At 35.7% G+C, this 18,280-nt stretch overlaps 1 protein-coding gene across 6 annotated transcripts in view; it reads right to left on the reverse strand.

The window, feature by feature from the left end:
* Positions 1-4,689: 4,689 nt before the first annotated feature.
* The window catches only part of LOC138082400 (UDP-glucuronosyltransferase 2B18-like), a 53,040-nt gene continuing 39,449 nt past the window's right edge, over positions 4,690-18,280 (reverse strand). For 5 of the 6 annotated variants that reach the window (XM_068975697.1, XM_068975704.1, XM_068975703.1 and 2 more), the window contains 4 exons: positions 12,235-12,366; positions 11,965-12,052; positions 10,653-10,872; positions 4,690-6,080 (listed from right to left, as the gene is read on the reverse strand). In XM_068975697.1, coding sequence (XP_068831798.1) covers positions 5,801-6,080; positions 10,653-10,872; positions 11,965-12,052; positions 12,235-12,366 — 720 coding nt within the window. In that variant the 3' untranslated portion in view covers positions 4,690-5,800. The remainder of the gene's footprint in view (positions 6,081-10,652; positions 10,873-11,964; positions 12,053-12,234; positions 12,367-18,280) is intronic. The other variant, XM_068975698.1, reaches the window with a different exon arrangement.

An 18,280-nucleotide genomic window follows, 5' to 3' on the forward strand; every position in this document is an offset into this window, starting at 1 on the left:
ATTATAAGATATTGGGTATAATTCCCTCTACTATCCATAAGATTCTTTTGCTTATCAATTTTTGTGTTTGGTTGTTTACATCTCTTACTCCATACTCTTAATTGGTGGCTTCCTTCTTGCTGTTTGGTAAGCATAATTTTATTTATTGCCTATGTCTGTGAATCTGAGTTTATTTTGTATATAGATTCATTTGTATTATTTTTTAGATTCCACATATAAACGATGTAACATTTTTCCTCTGTGTGACATATTTCACTAAGAATAATGCTTTCTAGTTCCATCCACGTTGTTGCAAATGCAAAATTTTATACTTTCTAAGGGTGAGTAATAGTCCTTGTACATATATCCTACATCTTCTTAACATAGTTATCTGTTGATGGGCACTATCCTATTTCCCAGATGACTTAGTTTTTCTTCTGTGTCATTTAGTTAGCTATTCATTGTTTATAAATTGCTTTTTATCTCAAATTTAATTATTTTTCATGAGTTGATCTTTATAATTTCTAACTACATGTTATAATGATCAGTGTTTTTATCTATAACTTTTTCTTAATTAATACTTTTATTACCTCCTTTTAAAGCTCAGTACCTAGTAGACTGGTGATGGCTGTTTCATCATTTGCTATTTCAAGGGATTTCTCTTGCTCTTTTAATGGGAGTGTTTCTTCTTCCTTTTCATTTCACTTAACTTTGCCTCTCTGAATTTAGGAGAAACAGTTCTGTATTGTGGTCTTGAAAGGGTGTTTTTATGTGTGAGTATCCCTGTGTAGACTGCATGTTTTCAATGTCTTTGGTATGAAGACTGATTTAGAAATGGATGCCCATCATGTCTTCCATCAGGGTGTGTGTGCTGGGTGTTATCACCTTGATAGGGGGCATTGTTGCTGCTTAAGTGTCTGAAGTGCAAGGAGATCCAACCAGTCCATTCTGAAGAAGATCAACCCTGGGATTTCTTTGGAAGGAATGATGCTAAAGCTGAAGCTCCAGTACTTTGGCCACCTCATGCGAAGAGTTGACTCATTGGAAAAGACTCTGATGCTGGGAGGGATTGTGGGCAGGAGGAGAAGGGGACGACCGAGGATGAGATGGCTGGATGGCATCACGGACTCGATGGACGTGAGTCTGAGTGAACTCCGGGAGATGGTGATGGACAGGGAGGCCTGGCGTGCTGCGATTCATGGGGTCGCAAAGAGTTGGACACGACTGAGCGACTGAACTGAACTGGTGTCTAAAACCCAGAAGGATGTAAGGTGGGATTCCCTTTCTGCTCCAAGCTGTTGCCACTCTATCACAGGCAGGGTCTATTCACTGCTTGCTGGAGTATAAGCCCTGAGAGTTAGGCTTGATCCGGCTATTTTCATAGTAATTATTTTCCTTTCACCATGGGTGGAGAGTACTGAAGTCAGTGAGATATGTGTGCTCACAGAGGTCCTATACACCACCTGCGTAGGCATGCTCATGTGCAGCCTAAGCTTGTGTCCTCTGCCTTGTGTGGTTGTCCAGATATAATGTAGGTCTGTCGTGTGGAGTAGGTGGGGCCAGTGTACCTGGCCAGCTGGGAGAGGGACTATGGCACACTCATCATGCTGACTTTTGAGACAATGTCTGAGTGTCAACATTGGTGGTGGTCACCTCTTCTAGACCACACTCAAGGTCGCAAGCATTTTCATCATAGCTATGGAGAAACCATAGCTTTGATTATATACATCTTTGTTAGCAAAGTGATGGTTCTGCTTTTCAATACACTGTAGGTTTCTCATAGCTTTCTTTCCAATGAGCAAGCATCTTTTAATTTCATGGCTGTAGTCATCATCCAAAAGAAAATAAATTCTGTCACTGCTTCTCCTTTTCCCCTTCTATTTGCCATGAACTGATGGGACAAGATGCCAAGATCTTAGGTTTTTTTAAATGTTGAGTTTCAAGCCACTTTTTTCACTTTCCTCCTTCACCCTCATCAAAAGGTTCTTTAATTCCTCTTCACTTTCTGCCATTAGAGTGGTATCATCTACATCATTGAGGTTATTGATATTTCTCCCAGCAGTCCTGATTCCAGCTTAGAATTTATCCAGCCTGGTATTTCACATGTTGTACTGTGCTTATAAGTTAAATAAGCAGGCTGACTCCATACAGCTTTGTTAATACTTCTTTACCAAATTTGAATCAGTCGGTTGTTCCTTGTCTGGTTCTAACTGTTGCTTCTTGACCTGCATGCAGGTTTCTCAGGAGGCAGGTAAGGTGGTCTGTTACTCCCATCTTTTTAATAATTTTACACAGTGTGTTGTGATTCACACAGTCAAAGGCTTTTGCATAGTCAATGAAGCAAAATTTTTTTCTGTAATTCCCTTGCTTTGTCTATTATCCAAGGATGTTGGAAATTTGACCTCTGGTTTCTCTGTCTCTTCAAAACCCAGGTGTACATCTGGAAGTTCCTGGTTCATGTACTGCTGAATCTTAGCTTGAAGGATTTTTGAGTTTAACCTTACTAGCATGTGAAATGAGTGCAATGGTGCACTAGTTTGAACATTCTTTGGCATTGCCTTTCTTTGGGATTGGAATGAAAACTGGCATTTTTCAGTGCTGTGGTCACTGCTGAGTTTTCCAAATTTGCTGATGTAGTGAGTGCAACATTTTAACAGCATTATCTTTTAGGATTTTAAATAACTCAGCTGGAATTCCATCACCTCCACTAGCTTTGTTCATAGTAATGCTTCTTAAGTCCCACTTGACTTCTCACTTTAGGATGTCCAGCTCTAGGTGAGTGACCACACCATTGTGGTTAGCTGGATGACTGTGACCTTTTTTGCATAGTCTTCTGTGTACTCTTGCCACTTCATACTTTCTTCTGCTTCTGTTAGATCCTTACCATTTCTGTTTTTTATCATGCCCATCCTGGCATGAAATATTCCCTTGATATCTCCAATTTTCTGGAAGAGCTTTCTAGTCTTTCCCATTCTATTGTTTTCCTCTATTTCTTTGCATTGTTCGACTAAGAAGGCCTTCTTTTCTCTCCTTGCTATTCTCTGGCACTCTGCATTCAGTTGAGTTTGTCTTTCCCTTTCTCTCTTTCCTTTTGTTTCTCTTGTTTCTTCAACTATTTGTAAAGCCTCCTTAGATAACATCTTGCCTTTTAAAATTTCTTCTTCTTTTTGCTGGCTGTATAGAGCTTATTCATCTTTGGCTGCATCTGGCAATGTCCTTGTGTAGAGTTGTCTCTTGGGTTGTTGGAAAGGGGTGTTTACTATGATCAGCATTTTCTCTTGACAAAACTCTGTTAGCCTTTGCCTGTTTCATTTTCTCTCCAAGTTCAAACTTGTATGTTATTCCAAATTACTGTTTTGACTTTCTACTTTTGCATTCTAATTCCTTATGATAAAAAGGACATCTCTTTTTGTTGTTTGTTCTAGAATTGGTTGTAGGTCTTCATAGAACCAGCCAACTTCAGCTTCTTTGGCATCAGTGTTTGGGGCATAGACTTGGATTATTTGATGTTGAGTAGTTTGGAAGCAAATTAAGATTATTCTTTGTTTTTGAGGTTCCAGCCAAGTACTACACTTTGAACTCTTGTTGATTATGAGGGCTACTCCATTTCTTCTAGGGAGGAATTTTTTCCCACAATAGTAGATATAATGGTCATCTGAATTAAATTCACCGAACCTGTTCATTTTAGCTCACTAATTCAGTCTTTCCATCTTTAGCTTGACCATGTCCCATTTACCTTGATTCATGGGCCTAACTTTCTGGGTTCCCTTGCAATATTGTTCTTTAGAGCATCAGACTTTACTTTCACCACCAGAAACATCCACAATTGAGTGTTGCTTCTGCTTTGGCCCAGCCACTTCATTCTTTCTGCAGCTGTTAGTTATAGCTCTTGTCTCTTCCCCAGCGGCATATTGGACACCTTCTGACCTGTGGGGCTCATCTTCTAATCTCACATCTTTTTGCCTTTTCATACTGTTTATGGAATTCTCTTGGCAAAAATACTGGAGTGGGTTGCCATTTCCTCCTCCAGCGGACTTTATTTTGTCAGAACTCTTCACCATGAGCCATACATCTTGGGTGGTCCTGCATGGCACGGCTAATAGCTTCATTTAGTTAATGTAAGTCCCTCTGTGGCAACAAGGCTGTGATCCAGGAAAGGGATATTAATTCTATTTTTCTTAAAAAATGTGTCAATTATCTAATGAGGTTCTGTAAAAAATTCTACAGTAAATTTTCCTATAATTTCCCAAGTCTCAATGTTTCAATTTATTTTTAATATCAATTATGCCTTAGGCTGAAGAATATTGTATAATGTGGATGATGGTCCTCTTGATTAATAAGACAAGAATGTGTTTCTGCACCTGCACCACTTTAATCATAAACTGTTTTCCTGGTGCACATTTTTCATAAGTGCTCTCAGATTGCTTTCATTTGATTCACTAATTTTTCCTAAAATTTGTAATTTTTGTATTGTGCTCATTGTTTCTGATTAGGTCAGTCATAGTGGGCCGAGGTTTAAAGAAAATGATGTCTATATTATTTCCTGTCATGATAAAGGATTGAATGCTTATGTGTAAGTGTTGTGGGAGGGACAAGACAATAGCGCCTTGATGAAAGAGACAAAAGAATGATAAATACTGATCTAAAGTGTGGTTCAAAATATATTATAATGTAATAGTATTTAATTCAATCTGTGTTCAACAAACCCAAGGAATATCACATCATATCTGCAAGTAGCTAAGTGGTGTTGTGTCCAGTTTCATAAGAATATATATAGATTTAGATATGTATACAGATATAGTCTGTAGATATAGTCAGGTTCGTTAGGAGAGAATGAAAATTCAATAAGTCTCTTTATATAGTCTGTATATATAGTACAGGCTATATATCTTCTTAATATACACTTGAGAACTTACATTCATTATCAAGGAGTGAAAATAATAGATGACTAAAAAGTGAATGAGAAAAGAGAATTAGGTCATGAAATTGAAGATGTTTGCAAATATCTCAGTTTTATAATAGGAAGTAGGTAGTAGTTGCTGTATTTCTAATTCCACAAACACTGTTCTGGGAAATGAGTTAAATTGGATGAAGTCAAATGTCTTGCCGTAACTTTAAGAAGTGATGCTGAGGCTGGATGCACAGTGAAAATGAAGAATTGTTAATGACCTCTCAAATAAAATAAAAAGACATATATTTTTACAGAATTCCAATTATTGAGCAATTTCTATAGCAAGGAGAAAGCAATAATTTTACATCAAAATGAAGTTAAGAATTATGAATATCTACAAAATAATGTGGATGCTATGAGTAGACTTGCTATTGTCCTTGGTTTACTCTCGATATGTTAAATATAATTACATTTGTTAATTTCTTTTTAGTATAACTTTAGAAGCTCAGTCAGTAAAGAATCTACCTGCAGTACAGGAGACCTGGGTTCTATACCTGGGCTGGGAAGATCCTCTGGAGAAGGAAATGGCAACCCACTCCAGTATCCTTGCCTGGAAAATCTCATGGACCCAGGAGCCTGGTGGTCTGCAGTCCATGGTGTTGCAAAGAGTTGGACATGACTGAACAACTAACACTTATTTACTTAGAATTAAAGTAATAAATTTCAATATATAAGCTTACAGTTTTATTTTCTTTCAATTTTTTGCCAGTATTTTTCCTTGGCAAGCCATATGTCTAACCCAAGTAGAAAATCCCTTGAAAGTGAAGTTTGTATTTTGTCACAAGAGGATGGGAAACATAATTTTTCCAACTGGAATAAATTGGAGGAGTGTTATCTATGGGGCAAAACTGCTTGAGGTCTCAGAAACAGCTAGTCTCTTTTCCCCTTCTTTCCTTTGCCAGCAAACTTCTGGTAACAAAACAGGCAACACTTTGTGACGACAAATGCAGCAGTTGCTACACAGGCTAGCAGAAACCCAATCACGTCCAGAGAGTGGTACTGGAGCCAGGTGAGGTTGTGGATAGCTGGTCGCAGGTGCTTGGCTCCTTTGTGGCGCATGACGAACTCAATCCAGAAGACTGCTAGGTCTAGGGGCTTTACAGGCCGATCATGATGAATGGCTGATAACCTCATCACATTCTGTTTGTAGCTGAAGGAAAATCAAACAGACGTTGATACATAGAATGAGCTATAACTGAAAGTTTGTGAAATTTTCTTGCAGATGGAAACAAAGAATGCATCACAGACTTAAAGAAAAATAGATAATTTTCCTGTGAGGTGATTCTTGAGATCTTAGCTTAAGAGCTAGGACTTCTTAAATGTATAGCATTTCAAGCTACAAAGGAAAGAAAGAAAATGGGAGGGGTTTGTGCAGTCTAAAGAATGGAATGAATTAAGTCCCCAAAGGAAAGAAAACAACAACAACAAAAATCATGGTTTGTTGCTCAAAGTTTGAATTATCTAGTAAAGCCCTGATAGAAACGTGTTAAAATGCTGTCATAATCCAGAGATAGCAGGAAAGTCTATGATGAGGTTCCAAGATATGTCTAGGCAGGGCTGATCTTACCTTAGTGAAATAGTGTTCCAAAGTGTTGAAGTGGATTGTCTGTGTTTGACTCCTGATTCTGACATTTATCTTGTTGGCTGCTTTTTTATTCTTTTTGTCTCACAGTTTTATTTGTTTTAAGTTTACTAAATTTTTTAAAATGTTTTTATTTTTATATTGGAGGGGCCATTCATGATATAATCTATTCCTCAGTTTTTCATTTTTCTAAAGAATGGATAGGAATAGTATCTTATCTGATTATTTTGAGATAATTTTTTTGAGATATTTTGAGAATATTGTATTGATTCTTATAGGCATTCCTAGCATATTGTATACTTGCAGCAAATATTTGCTAGCATTGTTGTCGTTCTTGTTCTAAAAGACTCTGGAGAAGGCTCAACATTTTACTTCCAGGCATTGCAATTACATTCATTTTTACTGTTGATAATAGACTAGTAGACAAGAAAGAAGGGAGAAAAAAGAGATATAGCTCAAGAACACAAAGTGTTACAAGATGACACTGTGAGCAATAGCAATGGAGGCAACTTCCCTCCCTTTTCTGTCAAAACAGAGGATGTGCACTGGGTTTTTGAGAGGACTTCAGTAATCTGGAAAGTGAAAGTGAAGTCACTCAGTCGTGTCTGACTCTTAGCGACCCCATGGACTGCAGCCCACCAGGCTCCTCTGTCCATGGATTTTCCAGGCAAGAGTACTGGAGTGGGATGCATTGGAGAAGGAAATGGCAACGCACTCCAGTATTCTTGCCTGGAGAACCCCAGGGACAGAGGAGCCTAGTGGGCTGCCATCTATGGGGTCGCACAGAGTCGGACACTACTGAAGCGACTTAGCAGCAGCAGCAGCAGCAGTAATCTGGAAACGAATGGTCAGAGTAAAAATCATATTGATTATATTCTTTGCACCCAAAATGGAGAAGTTCTATATGCTCAACAACAACAACAAAAAAAAAAAAAAAAGAGAGAGAGAGAGAGAGAGAAGAAATAAAGAAGGCAATGTGGTTGTCTGAGAAGTCTTTATAAATAGCTGAGAAAAGAAGAAAAGCAAAAGGCAAGGAAGAAAGGGAAAGATATACCCAACTGAATGCGGAGTTCCAAAGAATGCAAAGTGCCTGGCCATTTAAGTGAACAAAGCAAAGAATTAGAGGAAAACAGTAGAATGGGAAAGACTAGAAATCTCTTTAAGAAAATTGGTGATATCAAGGGAACATTTCATGCAAGTATGGGCAAAATAAAGGATAGAAATGGTAAGGACCTAACAGAAGAAAAAGAGATTAAGAAGAGGTAGCAAGAATACACAGAAGAACTATACGAAAAAGGTGTTAATGACCTGGATAACCACAATGGTGTAGTCACCTAGAGCTTAAAAATCAACATTCAAAAAACTAAGATTGTGAAATCCTCTCCCATCACTTCATGGTAAATAGAAGGGGGAAAAGTTGAAACAGAGACAGATGTTATTTTCTTAGGTTCCAAAATCACTGGGGATGGTGACCGCAGCCATGAAATTAAAAGATACTTGTTCTTTGGAAGGAAAGCTATAGCAAACCTAGACAGCGTATTAAAAAGCAGAGACATCACTTTGCTGACAAAGACCCATATAACCAAAGTACGTTTTTTCAAGTACAGATGTGAGAGTTGGGCCATGAAGAAGGCAGAGCACTGAAGAATTGATACTTTTGAATTGTGGTACTGGAGAAGACTCTTGAGAATCACTTGAGGAGACTCACTTGAGGAGACCAAACTTGCAAGGATATCAAACCAGTCAATTCTATAGGAAATCAACCATGAATATTCATTGGAAGGACTGATGCTGAAGCTCTGATACTTTGGCCACGTGATGCAAACAGCCAACTCATTAGAAAAGACCTTGATGCTGGGAAAGATTGAGGGCAAAAGGAGGAGCAGGCAGCAGAGAATGAGATGGTTAGATAGCATCACCAACTCAATGGACATGAGTTTGAGCAAACTCCAGGAGATAGTGAAGGACAGGAAACCGTAGCATGCTGCAGTCCACTGGGTCACAAAGAGTTGGCTACAACTTAGTGACTGAACAACTGCCACAACAATGGTAACAACAGTATGTTACTGAACACAATATGTAGCAGAACATGAATATTCAGTATATAGCAGGTAATAAATCATCATTTTTTGATGCCAGTTTTACATTATTAAGTAAAAATCAATAAAGATACTAAAGAGATGTACATTTATATAAAATTGGCAAATGAAAGGTTTATTTCTTTAAAAGAAGAGAAAAATAATGTAATATTTTTCTGTTCATTTAGACAGTGCAAACAGTGGCTAACTTTATTTTTGGGGGCTTCAAAATCACTGCAGATGGTGATTGCAGCCATGAAATTAAAAGACGCTTACTCCTTGGAAGGAAAGTTATGACCAACCTAGACAGCATATTGAAAAGCAGAGACATTACTTTGTCAACAAAGGTCTGTCTAGTCAAGGCTATGGTTTTTCCAATAGTTATGAATGGATGTAAGATCTGGACTATAAAGAAGGCTGAATGCCAAAGAATTAATAGTTTTGAACTGTGGTGTTGGAGAAGACTCTTGAGAGTCCCTTGGACTGCAAGACGATCCAACCAGTCCATCCGAAAGGAGATCAGTCCTGGGTGTTCATTGGAAGGACTGATGTTGAAGCTGAAACTCCAATACTTTGGCCATCTGATGTGAAGAGCTGACTCATTTAAAAAGACCCTGATGCTGGGAGGGATTGAGGGCAGGAGGAGAAGGGGACGACAGAGGATGAGATGGTTGGACAGCATCACTGACTCAATGGACATTAGTTTGGGTAAACTCTGGGAGTTTGTGATGGACAGGAAGGCCTGGCATGCTGCAGTTCATGGAGTCGCAAAGAGTCGGACATGACTGAGTGACTGAACTGAACTGAACTGAATATAATATTTTTGCTGTTCATTTAGGACAATAGCAGTGCTAAGATTAAATTTACATAACACTGCTTATAAAACACAGATATACACTGTGCTACTATTACTGACAAATTCTCAAAATGTTTTCTTTATAAAGACATTATAAAGAAAAGGGGAAACATATACATCATATTTGTTATATTAATTTAATTGTGTTATTGGAATTCATGTATATTCTGAAGTGATTTGGAAATCAAATATTTTTGGTTTCGTAAATTTGGCTTTTAGATAGCAATATCTCAAAATACCTGTTCAAATAAGACAAAAAGAAGGACAATGACAGGAACTCAGATTATACCTACCTTTGTAAATAGTATCTACATAGCTGCAATTGAATAAATTAGTATGTTCTAGTTGTTTACCATTTATCAGTGATGGAACCAAAATATTATTACAGACTTGCAGACATAGAGGGCAATTTATTGGTTACCATATTTGGGGGAGTAGAAATATATGGGTAGGGGAGTAGGAGGCAAAAACTGAGAAGTATATAAGCTCAAGGATGCATTGTACAACACTGGAAATTGAACCAATATTTTCTACTAGTTTTAAATGGAAAGTAATATTTAAAAATTGTGTGAATTTTTAAAAGAGAACTATCCCAACATATCACTTCCAAGTTGATTATGTTTAAATTTTATAATTCTTCCAAACAAGACAAAAATGGCAACAATCAAAAAGCCTAAGAATATACCTACATTTATAAATAAATATCTTCATAGTTGAAACTGGCTAATTAGAAAGTACTAGCTATTTACCATTTATCAGTGATTGGGTCTAAATATTAGCATAGAAAACTTGGAAGATATTGAATGTAATGGGAATTTCAGATTACTTATATCAAGGTTGTTTACTGAAAATAAATTGTTAGAAGAGATTAAAACATTTTTGGAATTCACTTGCTGAGAGAAAGTAAAGTGGACATCTACGTTTCCCTACTTTAACTTCATTTTCAAACTTCTTAATTCCTCTATTATCATTTCAGAGATTCTTCTCATTCTAATGGTTAGATCTTTCAAAATTTCTCCACTGTCTTTAAACCACTGACAAACCTTTCCCTTAAAACCATGAAAAAATATTACTGTGACACTCACAATAGGTTATTGATGACTGAACTGAGTGAATCTTACTCCTCATGGTGCTTATGTAAAGACTAATGAGTCTTCATATGAGAACTTCTCCAGAAAGAGTATCTAGTAAAAAAAATATACTCACGAAGGATTATTAATGACTTCCTTCAATGCACTGAGCAAATCTTCTGTTGACATTGTTTCCAAGTCCAATCTGACAGCAGCTCCCTTGGCCTTCATGTGAACAATGTTATGAGGTTGATCAGCAAACAAAGGAAGGCCCACCATAGGGACCCCGTGGTAGATGGCCTCATAAATGCCGTTGCTTCCACCGTGAGTTACAAAGGCTTTGGTTTTTGGATGACCTAGGATTGAGTGAATTTCAATAAAATTATTAATTTTAAGTTTTAGAAATAAATTGAGAAAAGTGCATTAAAAGGTAACTGAAGGAAACAGTCTTCAATAACAGGTTATTACACATATGAAAGTCCTTTTAAATTGCTTTCAGAATTCAGAGAAGTAACTGCTGCATCTGCTGAAGGGGTAAATGAAGACCATGAAAGAAGTGCTGAGTCACTTGGACTTCACAAATGAATCCAGGATTGGCAGGTGAGCAACTTGAAAGAGCATTCTGGGTAAAAGAAACCAAATGTGCAAAAAAAGAGGAAGGCATGCCAGAAATTATTCTCTTAAAGATATAGTGGAGTCAATTAGTCTGATTAGGAATGGTGTCAGGGGAAGAGAATGGTAATAGTAGAGGCACTGGAACCAGAGGAAGGAAAAGTAACCTTTTACCTTGGAGTGTTTTATTGCTTCACAAAAATGATTATGAATTTTTTTCTTACAGAAAGTGAAGAGTCACTGGTAATAAAAGGAGAGTTCTTATTTTCAGTAGCATTTATCATACCCTTACAGAGGGGAAAAGATAGATGTGACGAAAGAATTCAGAGACTGAACAACAATCCAAGATGTTATTGAAAAGTTCACAGTCAGAAATAATTACAGCTAAAATAAAGATTCTGGTCATAAGGGGTATGACTGTGTATAGTAAAATGCCAGTTGTTATGGGTGTGTATGCTAAGTCGCTCAGTCTTCTCCGACTTTTTGTGACCCCATGAACAGAAGCTCACCAGGCGCCTTTGTTCATGGGATTTTTCAGACAAAAATATTGAAGTGGGTGGCCATTTCCTTCTATAGAGGATTTTGGGGACTCATGGATAGAACCCACTTCTCCTGCATCTCTTGCACTGGCAGGCTGATTCCTTACCACTGAGCAGATTGGGAAGCCCTGCCAGCTGTCCCCATTTCCCCCCTAGCATAGTAAATAGAAATGAAGCAGTAAAGTTTTCTTTTCGACTGTTTCAATAATTCTCTATATATTTGTTTCCCTTTGAAGTACTATCACTCTGTTCAGCTGTTATTCATGTTTTCAATATTTTTTTTCGGCCAAGTCTTACCAAGAAGGTCGTTTTGGGGGAGCCACTTATACAGCTGAGTATTGGGTCCTAGGGTGTCTGGTTTTTTGCCATCATATCGCCATAGAACCTGTTAAGGTAAAGGTAATAATCTAAAATTATTATCTATCAAAGACAGTCCCTGCATGGCTATAGCACCTGCAAAAAATTGGAGCTATCATATTAGTTACCTTTCTGGAAGAAAAATCAGACCTTTTATAAAGTTTAACAGAGTCATTAAATAGTTATCCACTATTGAGTTACTGTGTGTACCTTTTGTGGAATCTGGGCAAGAGCTGAAGCAATCACATTGGCTCTTTCTTCTGACATGTTACTGACCATTGACCCCAATGAAAACACCACAATACCATGTTCTCCGGAGCTCTGCACAAACTCTTCCATTTCCTGTGAAGAAAAGAATTTGCCCCATCACAAAAGAGCAGCAGCATAGCAGACATTATTGAAAGCATTGATGCAAGCAACTAAAGGGAGAAAATAAGATATAGTCTGAAGATACTAGAGTAGTGGCTTCTTAAAAAATATTGCGGAAGGATACACATAACAGAAAACTTACTTTCTTAATCATTCCTAAATGTATAGTATTGTAGGGTAAAGTATATTCACACCATGCAACCAATCTCCAGAACTTTTTCTGGAGAAAAACTGGAAGTCTATGCTCATTAAGAAACTCCGTTTCCTCTTTCTCTAGCCTCTGGCAAGTTTCATACTACCCTGTGTTTCTACAAATGTAACTAGTCTGGATACTTCTTATACATTAAATCCTACAGTATTTGTCTTTTTCTGATTGGTTTATTTCACTCAGCGTAAGGTTCATTTATGTTGTGACATGTCAGAATTTCCTTTTAAAGATAAGCAATATTTCATCATTGTGCATATGACATTTTGTTTATTGTTTTGTCTCTTGATGGACACTTGGGTTGTCCAACTTCTTGGGTCCTGCTAATACAGCTTTTACTTACCTGTTGTGCAAATGTCTCATCCAGAGGAATTGCTGAGCTGTATAGATAGACAAGTTTTATACTAGAAAGTGTACATTATTCTTACTGCATGCTATATAGCTAGTTTATAGACTGATTCCCTTTCCTTGCACCCCACTATGTTCTTGAACATGCTAACTTCACATCTTGGACTTTGGTCACATGTGCTAATAAATATTTAACACTAAAAAATCTTTTGAGTAAACTGTATGTTATTTTCAGTAATGACTGTTTTTTTTTTTTTTTTAAACAGACTTCATCCCTTGGAGGTACTTGGATGTACTTGGAGGGAAATGGGTCATATGAGGTCATTTCTTTTATTATGTATAATTGTGCAAAGGTGTTTCGTATAAGCAGGAAATGAGATAGAGCCAGTACACGGTAGTGACAAGAAAGTACTGTTAAACAGTATTATACTCAGCCTCTGCATCAGTTATGCTGTTAATTACTAACATAAATTTTTAGAAGCTACACTGCAGGATTTAATTCACCTGTAATTCCTTATTATTCTAGGTCTACTAAATCATTTATTTATTCCAGGCAGATTGTTTGAGAATTATTTTAGGTTCATCATTAGTACTTCATTTCCCTATTAGTACATGAAATATTTATTATTTGAATCACTTTATGTTTATCATTCACTCAGTTCTGTAATCCTTATCCCTTAGCTTCAACTTTGTCATAATTTCCCAAACTCTTTATCTGAATTTCTAATCAGAGACATGGAGGAGTCTGACATTTTATTTTGGAAATTCTGTGAAACAGTTCTGTAAGTCCTATTTATAACCCAGAGATGCGCTTGCATAGTCATTTATTTGAGCCACCATATTTCTGGGTTTGTTTACATATGGCACCCTTTGTCTAAACTATATTGTATAATTGATGTCATGGTAGGATGTGCTATGTCCAACTGTGTTGAAGGACCCTCAGTATCATCTACATTAGTCACCTCAGGGTGCACCTACCCCACAGTGGGAAATGTGCCCCAGGGCTTTCTGCAGCAGAGATCAAGTCACCTTTTGGGTAGTTCATTTCAAACTAAATAAAGTTCCTGTTGAATCTGAACTTGCCTGGAATTGTTTCTGAATTATTTTGTCTTGTGATCCTTGATCCTTTCTAATTAAAAACTTACTTTCTATACTAGAGTAAGTCTACTGTGATCAATGTTCTCTAGTTTTAAAATGTAGAGGAGCAAATTTTTTTTAGATATTTAATCAAAATCACATATTCATATTTTCTTAGTTCTTTCTTCTATTTTAGATTCATTATCCTTTTCTATCTGGAAAATAATGACCCAATTCTTCCATCATAAAATGTATACTCTCTGATGCTAGTTATTTTGTAAAACTTCTTTGCAAAACTATTTTATAACCTAAAAAAGAAAAGAAGGAATTTTTTAAACTTAACCTTGAAGACTGTATTTGATGAGCTTTTTCAAAAGTATAATTTCACCCTGGTGATATCAGTCTTAATATTAAGACACTGAACTCTCTTAAGATTCTCACAGTATATCCAGGTAATGATTGTATTTCCAGTGAGCTGTATTAGCATTTAAAGTTACTCATTTTCAATGTTTTGTTTCATTGGCTTGCTACCCAAAACTTTTCATCTGTTTTGTGAAAAATGCATCCAATTGGTGTTATTGTAATACATTTTATCTCTACAAATTGGTTACTGATAAGGACTGGTTCATCTCATTCTCTGATATCTTTAAAAAATAATGTAAGTTCATGGTAAGAAAATATGCAAAAGTATGAAAAATTATTTAAAAGGGAAGCAGCAGCAGCAAGATTTACTAAAACTCTCTATCCAGGGATATTCTTAATTTCAAATTCATATATTTTTTGAAAATGTTGAAAATGTATTTGACATATTACATTATGTAAGCTAAGATATAAAGCATGATGATTGATACATCTATTATTGTAATACGATTGCCATTTTAATGATGGTTCAAACTTCCATCATTATGATTTTTTTTTTTTTGTGGCTGGATAAATTAACATCTGGCCTCTTAGCAAGTATGCTGGTTATAATAAAATATTGTAGTCTATATTCACTATTTTGTACCTTATATCTCTAGGGCTTATTTACTAAGAAAACTTACAAGTTTGTAGCCTTAAACAACATCTCTCCTATTTCCCACCTACTAGGCCCTGGAAGGAGAATAAAATGGCAACCAGGGACGGGGGAGCCTGGTGGACTGCTGGCTATGGGATCGCACAGAGTTGGACATGACTGAAGCAACTTAGCAGCAGCAGCAGCCCCTGGAAACCGCTATATTACTCTCTATTATTATGAGTCAGCATTTTTGGATTCCACGTGTAAGTGATATTACACAATATTTGTCTTTCTCTGTCTTTTCAAAGAAGTAAACACAATTAAAAACCTTTAGCTAGACTTACCAAGAAAAAGAGGACTCAAATAAATACAATTATAAATGAAACAGGATACATTAAAATCAATACTGCAAAAATATATAGGATCCAAAGGGACTACTATGAATAATTATATGCTAACAAACTATATACCCAAGAAGAATGGATAACTTTTTAAAAACACAATCTACCAGAACTGAGTAAGGAAGAAATAGAAAATCTGAATAGTCATAATGAGTAAAGAAGTCAAATCAGTAATTAAAAGCCTACCAACATGTAAGATGGTTGGATGACATCACTGACTCAATGGACATGATGGACAGGGAAGCCTGGCGTGCTGCAGTCCATGAGGTCACAAAGAGTCAGACATGACTGAATGAATGAACTAACTACTAACCAACACATAAAACACCAGGACCAGATGGCTGCACTGAGGAATTCTATAAAACAGTATAGGATAATTAATCCAGTTCTTCAGAAAATCTTAAAAATTAAAAAAGAGGATGGGAACATTTCCAAACCCATTCTACAAGGCCAGCATTACCCTTATATCAAGAACAGTACAAAAGTAAAAACTACAGGCCAATGTCCAGACTATAGTATAGATGCAAAAATTATCAACAAAGTATCAGCAATTAAATTCAAGAACACATTGAAAGAATTATGTACCAAGACCAAGTGAGAATTATCTCTAACATGTAATGATGCTTCAGTGTATCCAAATAATGATTGTGATACATTGCATGAATAGAATGAAATATAAAATAACTTTATTACTTCAATAGATGTACAAAAAACATTTGATAAGATACAACATTCTCATGATAAAAACCCTCAACATAAGGAAGAAAGAACATAACTCAAGGTAATAAAGTTATATTGTAAAAATGTAATAAAAGAGTTACAATGTAATAAAGGAGATGCATGACAAACCCAGACCTAACATTATGCTCAACAGTGAAAGTTTGAAAGCTTTTTCTCAAAGATCAGGAACAAGACAAGGATGCCAAATGTCATATTGATTCAACATAGTCCTAGCTAGAGCAACTAGGCAAGACAACGAAATGAAAAGCATCCTAAATAGAAAGGAAGGAATAAACTTTTTAATTTTTTTTGCAGAAGACTTTTTTTTGTGCAAAAAATCTCACAGATTCAACTAACAACCTGAATTAATTAATAAATTCAATAAAACTACCTTAAGGTTATATGTTGATAATATCAACATACAAAAATTAGTTCTGTTTTTATGTACTAACAATGTAACGTCTGAAAAAAGCTATCCCAGTCACAACAGCATCAAAAGAAGAAAATGACTAGGAATAAATTTAGCGAATGATGTGAAAAATCTGTACAGTTATTACAAGCATTTGTTTTAGAAATACAAGAAAACACAGATAAATAGAAAGTTGTCCTGTGTTCATGGATCAGAATTAGTATTGTTAAAATATTCACACTACCCAGAACCAAAGGCAATTTCAAAGGCACCTCCCAATTTTAAATTTTATTACAAAGCTGCAATATTTCAAATCATATTGTATTGGTAAAAAATAGACACATTAACCAATGGAACAGCATTCAAGATTTAGAATCAAAATCCTGAGAATATAGTCAACCAATATTCAACAAGGGAAACAAGAATACCCAATGGATAAATAACAGTCACTTCTTTATTTTCTGAGAAAATTGAATAAACATAAGCAAAAAAAATGAAATGAGGCCCTTATCTTACACCACTCACAAAAATAACTCAAAGTCAATCACAGATTTAAACATAAGACCAGATACTATGACACTCCTACCTACAAGAAAACATAGGGATGAATCTCCCTATGTTTGATTTTGAAAATGATTTTTTGATATATCACAACCATAATAAAAGAAAAAAAAAACAATAAATTGGACTATGTCAAACTTAAAAGTTTCTTCATAACAAAAGAAACAAACAACAAGATGAAAATGCAACCTGCAGAATGGAACAAAAATAGTTTTGTAACCACACGTTGAGCGAGGTGGGTAATATCCAGAATATACATAAAACTCATACTACAAAATTCAGTTAAAGAATGGGCAGATTAACAAATTAATATTTTCCAAAGAAAATGTCCAAATGACCACCAGATATACGAAAAGATGCTCAATAACATAATCATCAGGGAAATGTATTTCAAAACCACAATGAGATATTTTCTCATACCTGTTAGAAAGTCTGCAACTAAGAAGAGATGTGTTGTGAGAAGGTAGAGAAAAGTGTCCCACTGTCAGTGGAAATGTAAACTGTTTAGCTCTTAGAGAACACAAAATGAAAGTTCCTAAAATAATTAAAAATAGATCTGCTGTATGACCCAGTTATCCCATTTCTGGGTATACAGCCAAAGAATAAAAATAAAGACAGGATAGCAAAGAGATATATATGCTCCCATGTTTATTGTAGCATTATTCACAATAGCTAAGAAACAACTTATGCACCCATCAATGGGTAAATCTTAAAAAAGATATTTCACACACACACACTCAGAATGGAATGTTATTCACCCATGAGAAAGAAGGAAATCCGACCAATTTCAATAACATAGATGGACCTTGAAGACATGATGCTAAAATTTGTGCTTTAATTCTAATCTTTATCTACTGCTATAATGAAATATGAATTATGACATATATCATGAAAATTGTCATTCAAGCTTACATTCTTTTTTAGCCTTCAGGAAAATTGTGACCTTTTAATATTTCTTATTTTACATCTGAATATTGCATTGTAGCTGATTTAGTGTAATTAAGCATTTTTATGAAAATATAGATTTATACATATTCATATATATTGTTGAAGAAGGTTGTTCATTTTAGCTAGAGCCTTATAACTTAAAAAAATATTTTAGTCATCTTGCTCACCTGATTGCCAAATCTTAAATATTATTTTTTTAATTAAAAATTTAATGTAAATAT

Source organism: Capricornis sumatraensis, chromosome 7 (genome assembly GCF_032405125.1).
Source record: "Capricornis sumatraensis isolate serow.1 chromosome 7, serow.2, whole genome shotgun sequence".
NCBI classification, from domain to species: Eukaryota; Metazoa; Chordata; class Mammalia; order Artiodactyla; family Bovidae; genus Capricornis; species Capricornis sumatraensis.